Here is a 7,702-nt window from a genome sequence, read left to right as displayed (position 1 = left end):
CCTGAAGGGTCCTACTGGGTTAATCTCCGTGTTCAGTCATTTTCTCAGAATTAGAAGAACTATCAAACAAATTATTAGAAATATTAGCCTCTTACTCTAACTCTAACATAGGTCTACAAGCAAATGGACCCAAGGCATCTATATACCTATGCATGCAAGGTAGAGAAAAATGCAACACTAAAAAATAAAACAATAAAATGAAAAAGAAAAGAAAATAAAGATGCAGCAAGTTAAAAGAGTAAATGAAGTTATCACTTTTACAAACTGCTAAAAAGAAAAACTATTTAGCAATTTTTCTATCGTCTTCCCAGCAACGATGCCAAAATTTAATTACGCCCTAAGAATAACATGGTAGTTGTAGCACAACTTTGGGATGTCAATTCCACAGGGAAATAAATAAAAGAATAGCAGAAGAAACAAAGAAATTAAAGAGAAATATTAAATAATTAATGGAGAACAAAGATTAATTTTAAATGCAAATTAAAGTGAAGCAAAGTGATTAATGGAAAAAGTACTCAAATTTGATGAATAATAAAGCGTCGGGAATCCCTTGCACAAATTTGGTATTTTAATTATTTTTAATTCATTGAAAAACTCAATTGGGAACTCAATTCTCAAAATTTCCAATCGGAAGGTATATAATTATAAACCAAAATTAAACCAAATATAACCCTTTGAAAAATCATTCACCACTTTTTAAATACGTAAATTATTATCAATATTGAGAAAATTCAATGATGACAATATACTCAGGGAGCGATATTGCAGTAGATAACTAAATAAATATAGATAAATAATTAATCCAAACATAATCAAAGAACTAATCCATTCAATACAAAAAGCATGATTGAATCCATAAATAGAATAAATTCTATGATTATTAGAAGAAGAAAACACCAACAATGAATTGAGAATGATAAAATAAGAGAGTTTTAGTAATTAAAAATCAAATACATAAATTAAAAATATTATCTAATGTACAAGTTCATCCCTAGCCCAACTTGAGAATTTAGTTTTTTTTTTTTATTTTTTAAGAAGAGTAGAAGGTCACATGTCCAAGAGTGACCCAATCCCATATTTATTAAAAACCCTCACTTTTGGCAGAGGAATACCATGGGAACAAAAAACAAATACCAAGGAAAAACCAAAAGAACCATAATCAAAATACTAAACAAAACTAGCCCTATTAGACAAGAAAAACTTAAGAAGAAAGAAAGAAAACCAGACCTAACATCTTAAATATGGGAGGCCTAAACTATCCAAATGGATCAAACCTTGCAAAAACCGAGGCATACTATAATTATTATAGAACACCAGCTCCGCTCTTGAAGCCCCAAATTTGGCTAACCAATCTGCCACTCTATTACCTTCATGTAAGACATGTTGAAATTGGCATTGAATAGTTCGGGTCAGCCCAATAATTTGCTCCCAAAAATCCTCTAAATACCATACACCACATCTTCCTCTCAACCACAAAGAAATAACCACATCTGAATCCATCTCAACTATCACCTTAGTGATATTTAAAGCTTTGCAAATGCTCAAACCTTGAAGTAGCGCCATCAGTTCCACTTTATTATTAGAACCAAAACCAACATGTGAGGCATAAGCCTAGACAAGTCGTCCTAATTCATTACGAATTATCCCCCCAATACCACAAGAACCTGAATTGCCAAGATTGCTATCATCCATATTTAATTTATGCCACCCCGACGGTGGCTTAGCCCACCTTACTGCTCCGCAAGAAGAGACTTTATGGACAACTGGTTTTATCCTCAAGGCCTCAAGAATCATACTATCTCGATGGGACAACCGTTTAGGCTGTTTAGCCATCTGACAAAGGGAACCAAGCCATACACAAATAGAATGGACAATAGTGTTTGGGACTCCAAAATACCTTCCATCCGAGCTAGACATCTTCTCCTCCATAAATGCCAAGTAACAATGATGGGTAGAATACCCACAATAAATCCCACCTGTGTAGATGCACTAGCATGCTTGAACCAAGTCCTCGCATTCTGTTTCCAACCTTTTCCAATAGGAATACCAAATATAGTGGCAAAAAAGGACCATATTTTTTTAGGGAAATCACCCTCAAATATCACATGATTCATATCTTCAATATGACCTACAATACAACAATCACATTTGGAAGCAAGAGGAATACCAATACATTGCAATCTATCATCCAGACTCAAGGCCATATGCCAAGCCCTCCAAAAATGTATAGACATTTTTAACGAAAGACATTTATGCCAAATCCAGGTATTCCAATCAAGAGAAGATCCCTTAACATGGATATAGTTCTAGGCGAATTTAGTAGTAAACTTACCTGTCTCCATGGTTTTTCCTTCAAATTTGTTTACTAGGCCCAAATTTTTCTTCAAAAAAGGTGGGCTTTTACTTTTAGTAATTGATTTGTAGCTGTCCTGACTTCATGAGATACCAGCAGTTAATTTATTATTGATCATCTTCCTTCCATCAAGCTCTCCTCAACTTTGTATCGTGTATCAATCATCTCGCACCACCATTTTTCCCAAGCTAGATGCAGGGTCATGATAAACCTTAATTTTCAAACTCAAAGAAACTGATTTTCTAAGATCTACAAATATCACGTCTCCATGATTCAAAAAACAACCCAAAAAAAAAACCCCACTCTCTTTATATACAAATTACCTTTTTCTTATCGTAATAAAACAGATCCAAATCTAAAACATACCAAAATCACAGAGAACAAACCTTGAAGTCACGAGGATGACAGCGAGTCGGCGACGACGATGATGGGTCACGGGATGACGGGGTTTCTTCGATCGGCAGTGAGGGAGGAAAGGGAGGCTATCTTCTTTGATCGGCAGTGAGGGAGGAAAGGGAGGCTATCTTCTTCGATCGGCAGTGAGGGAGGGAGGCTAGGGTTTCGTCGGATTGAGAGAGAGAGAGAGAGAGAGAGAGAGAGAGAGAGGTATCCATCAACTCTTGGTACACTCCCGCCGCTAGTCAATCGTGAGTTCCTTGAACGATCAAAACCATCGCAGAGCAACAGAGAGAGGGAGAGCAGATGAGAGTGAATGAGAGAGAGAGAGAGAGAGAGAGAGAGAGAGAGAGAGAGAGAGAGAGAGAGAGAGAGAGAGAGAGAGAGAGAGAGAAGATGAGAGTGATTTCGGGGGGAGGGGGCGGCTAGGTCAATTACGGATAGGGAAAGCACTGTGAGGTTTTAAGAAACCCAGGTACCGGGTTTTAGATCCGGGTTTAGGATTTAAATCCAAAACCCGGCCCAGATTCATCAGGATTTTGAAATCCAGGTTTCGGTCCAGATTTAATCTGGGCCGAAAACCATAACCGGAATCCGGTTATATATACCGGATTCCGGTCCGGGCCGGATAAAATCCAGCCCATATGAACAGCCCTAGTTCGAACGTTACATCTCATGGCTAACTTCCAACCGTGATGGTTGTACAGTAAACCATCACAAAATACTTTCTGTGACACCTTTTTTGTGACAATTTGGGTGACAATTCCAAATCATCACCAACAAGTTTCTGTGACCTTTTTCTAATTTTTTGTGACGGTTCGGTCCATCAGCAAAAAGGAAATCTGTTGTAGTGGGTGTGAACGTGATGTATGGGTAATATTATCATTTGGCAAGTTAAGTATACTTCTCTGGTACTGAAATTTATAGATACGACAGGAATTATTCTTAAATTCTTCCGTTGCGATTTTTCCTGTGCACGTATGTTTGGCATACTAACACATTGTTCACGGAACGTAAGGGGTGTTGCCGGTGTGTCAAACAACCCAACTTCGCGACCTTTCGCCAAATCCCATGTGGGGTGCTGGGGGCGTCACTTATAGCCTCCCGATCTTTGTTTTAGAGATTCATACTATTTCTAATCTTTTTGAGTATTTATTCACTTGACAGCACTTATGTAACAAAGGTACGTTGGACTATAAGGAAGCGACAACAAAACCATGAACTTATTTCACCCATACAAGCACCCTCTATATGTTGGGGTACTCCAGTAGTCTGATCCTGTGTTCTCCCGGTAAATTTGAGGTGTGCATGAGATTGGAACTAAACAAAGACCTCTGCTCCTGAGATCAGGCTTCGTGTGTCCCTTTTCTTTCCTATCAAAACCTCCCCATGGATCCTGTGATGATCACCAGAAGAATATGTGATTTTGAGTTCCATCTTAAGTTGTAGAAATTGATTAACATATAATTAAACAGCCTGGCCTGTGCGCTTACCTTCACGTGCAAACTCGTCTTCAAGTAAGGGTTACTCAATAGCTGCAAAATCCATTTAAGAGATATTTGTAAGATAAAGAAGCAAACGAGGATCAATGTTGACTTATTTCTTTATCTTTCCACATATGTTTCCACAAGATTTTACCAGTAGGCCAGGTGTTCAGTTTTCTTGCGTATGAGAAGTGCTGCTCCTATTACAAACCTATTCTTTTGTCCGCTTTGTTTTGGTTGTAAGACATTTTACAGCTCTTGTAACCTCATTCCACTACCATTCAGACACGGGTACATATGTAGAACTGATCACTATATTCTTGTAGCTAGCCTCTGTCATCCTTATAGTCATTTTATTTTCATTACTAGTGTAATAATTATTCTTTTCCCTGGTAAATTTCTATATGGTATGTAATAATATTGTAATGACGATGATGATAATAGTAATTGCTACTGCTGCTACTACGTAATATTGTTCTAGAATTTGCTTCCAATGAACTCAAAAGTTAAAACTTTAAACGATTATATTACCTGTACTAAGTTAAAACTTTAAACGATTATATTACCTGTACTTGCTCTTGCAGGAACTTTATGTATTGAATTGCTTCAAAGAGAACGGATGCTGTATCTGTCTGGAAGTTCATTAATGAAATTTGCATTAATAAGAACTGTGACGTTTTAAAAATGGAGACACATCAAGAGACAAAGAAGGATTGAAAGAAAAAAGAAGTCATGCTTTTAGCTCGTCAAGTTAATTAATTATCAACCTTTCCGAAAGGTGACACAATTTGCTGAAGGGTCGTGATTCTCTCAGTAAGCTTGACTTTTGGGGTCTGCATCAATTATAAACGTAAAAGAAGATCCATAGATATAAACAATAATGGAGCTTTTCTTTTTCACATGAAATAATAATGTTTTCATTAATTATAACCTTTACTGATGAAGCTGTAGCACACTCATGCTTTGGTTTCTTCAGGCCGGACCCTGAACCATCTTCAGACTTTTTCCTTTTTCCATCAATTGTTGTCTGTCCTTTTCCAGTATTAACTCTCTTCATGGCGCAGGTCGAGTCTGTCAACTGAAAAATTTTGAGATGAAGAACAGATTATAGCTAAAAAGCCAGCTTGCATGGATCAAGAGTCATGCATGTGAACACCCTATATAGACACACACACACATACATATATATATACAATATTAATGTATGGACTATAAAAAAGGGAACCTGCAGGGAAGAAGTTTGGAGCCCTTGCTTGCTTACGCGATTACTAAAGGAGATGACGTCTGCAAAGCTTCTTATACGGGTGCCTGAGGAAGAATTAACTGGCATCCCATTGTAATATCTGCTTTTATCCACCAAAAACGAGTTTTCGAGGCCTATTTGATATCCAACCTCATTACTGTTGAATGACCTACGTAATAAAGTTAGCGGGGTTTCACTCTCATGACATTCATTCTCAAGTTTCAGATCATGACCATAAGTACTTGGAAATAAACCGGAATTTATAGTACTTGCTCTCAAGCAACTTGATGTAGAATCAACGAATGTTTGCTTCATATGATCATCACACGGCTGATCAAGATGTGAGTAGCAATCCATTGAAGGACTCAACGATATATTGCAAGCTTGGGGGTCAAATCGGCGTTTGACATGATCTGGGTCTGGAGGGGCAATAGACCAAGTGCTGACTAGATCAGACAACTTCGTCAACCTTTCATTACAAAGTACGGAGTCGCTGAAACCATTTATATGCTTGTCGAAATTGTTGAAAGACGTAGAATGATCTGTGAATCCCCAGCTGTTGTCCAATTTCCTCAAGTAGTCGCAGGCAGGTTCAAATATCCCAGTTGACAAGCTTTTGGATGACAATGCATCGTCAAAGTTCCCTTCCGTGTCTTGATTGTTTTGCAATTCTCCATTGGTTCCAACACTTCTGCAGGATTCAGTCAAAAAAGTTAAGAGCTCTTTCACCAGAGAAATTAAATTAAAACCTAAACCTAATAAGCGCGTCACTCTCCACTATCATCAACATGCGAACCTACCCATTAATAGAGGGCCTTCTTCTCTCTTTCTTTTGCTAAAAGATTCTTCTTTCCACTCAAAGAAAAAAGAACATCAAAGAAGCATCAATAATATAGGTAGCCGTTCCGATCACAAAGTACATGAATCCTTTATTTTCAGACAAAAACATTTTCAGGTGCAGTACTTAAATAAAATATGTGCGTAGAAGTGGTGCAGTAGAAGTACTTACAAAAGAACATGGCTCCAAAGATTATTTTCAGAGGCATGTTCTACAATCAACTCGTTGGATGAAGAAGTCTCAACAAGCCGGCGAGATGATTCAACAGTCAAGCCTGAGTGATTGGAGGCGTTAGTAAATGAAGTAGAGATGGAAACATCCTCCTCACAGGATGAGTTGGAGTTAGGGTTTTGATTGTGCCATAAATTATTCCATGAAGAAAGAGAGTTCCCATGGAGATCCGGCCACCAGTTGGGTGGCGTAGAGGAGGAGGTACCAACCGAGCTGTCTGTGCATTCTTCGGCCATAATTATTTCTCTAGCTGATCCGGTACTGGAAATATTGTTAATACGGTTTGGGGCTGTATTTTCTTTTCTGCTGGTGGACGATTGGAATTTAAAGAGAGATATCCGTTGGTGGTGACGTAGGGATTTGTAGGTTTTATCAATTATAGGGGGAGACAATAAAATATGCAACCTGAGTTTTTCCACTAACTTTTATGGGCAATTATTATATACGAGGCTGGGCCAGTAAGTGTTTGGCCTGGAAATGCAACATTTTCTTCCACGAGTTAGGTTTGGAGGTGCTAATTTTGTTGGACAACTCTCTCTCTCTCTCTCTCTCTCTTCGCGTGCAAAATACCAAAAATATATCATGTGGATGAGGTGCATGACACTATTGGTCCGTAAGCCAAGGGTGGTGGACTAGTAGTACTACTCTGTGTATATGATGTCTAGGAAAATACATTTGATTCATATGCTAGAGGATAAAACTCGATCCTAATCTAAAACTCGATCTATATATATGGTGTTCTTCAATCCTATCATGTACTCTTGCTAGCCACTGCATATAGGCATATGTTTTTTTAAAAATTGTTTCGAATCGCAATAAGATTAATTTAGTACCTGTTTGGTTTTGAGTTTAGAAGGTTAGAAAGTACTTTTGCCGATCTAAATCCACTTTTATATATAGAAGAAATGACAAGTTTGATAAATTTATAAAAAGTCACTTAGAAGAAGTTGAAAATCCACGATTTTAAAAAACACCAAATTGAAACTTTGATTGAAAAACACCCAAGGATTATGGATACTCTACCGTAACTAACTATTTACAATCACTTGTGTTGGGAGCTGTTCTGACTCAGAGACGATTCTAAATAAAGGAGGGACGAAATTTAACGTGGTTCGGCAATTGCCTACGTCCACAGCTGCTGTAATTTCACTATAAAA

General features: G+C 37.7%; 1 protein-coding gene across 2 annotated transcripts; it reads right to left on the bottom strand.

Annotated features, from left to right (window-relative positions):
• Positions 1-3,922: 3,922 nt before the first annotated feature.
• LOC122309225 (transcription factor bHLH111) lies at positions 3,923-6,933 on the bottom strand. 2 transcript variants are annotated; one of them, XM_043122619.1, is made up of 7 exons: positions 6,486-6,933; positions 5,495-6,167; positions 5,165-5,311; positions 5,001-5,066; positions 4,800-4,865; positions 4,243-4,284; positions 3,923-4,145 (listed from the first exon to the last, which is right to left on the bottom strand). In XM_043122619.1, exons 1-7 carry the CDS (start codon positions 6,779-6,781, stop codon positions 3,978-3,980), a joined length of 1,458 nt encoding a protein of 485 aa, XP_042978553.1. In that variant the 5' UTR covers positions 6,782-6,933; the 3' UTR covers positions 3,923-3,977. The 2 variants fall into 2 exon arrangements, with proteins under 2 accessions (XP_042978553.1, XP_042978552.1); XM_043122618.1 differs by having other exon boundaries at positions 5,459-6,167; positions 6,486-6,930.
• Positions 6,934-7,702: the final 769 nt, after the last annotated feature.

Source organism: Carya illinoinensis, chromosome 5 (genome assembly GCF_018687715.1).
Source record: "Carya illinoinensis cultivar Pawnee chromosome 5, C.illinoinensisPawnee_v1, whole genome shotgun sequence".
NCBI classification, from domain to species: Eukaryota; Viridiplantae; Streptophyta; class Magnoliopsida; order Fagales; family Juglandaceae; genus Carya; species Carya illinoinensis.
This window is presented reverse-complemented; position numbering and strand designations above follow the sequence as displayed.

Excerpts from the sequence above, each read along its gene's own strand:
- LOC122309225 (XM_043122618.1), bottom strand. The coding sequence starts at position 6,781 with ATGGCCGAAGAATGCACAGACAGCTCGGTTGGTACCTCCTCCTCTACG. Across the intron at positions 6,168-6,485 it reads CTTTGGAGCCATGTTCTTTT|AAGTGTTGGAACCAATGGAG; the intron begins GTAAGTACTTCT and ends TGAATCCTGCAG. Across the intron at positions 5,312-5,458 it reads TCCAAACTTCTTCCCTGCAG|TTGACAGACTCGACCTGCGC; the intron begins GTTCCCTTTTTT and ends AAAATTTTTCAG.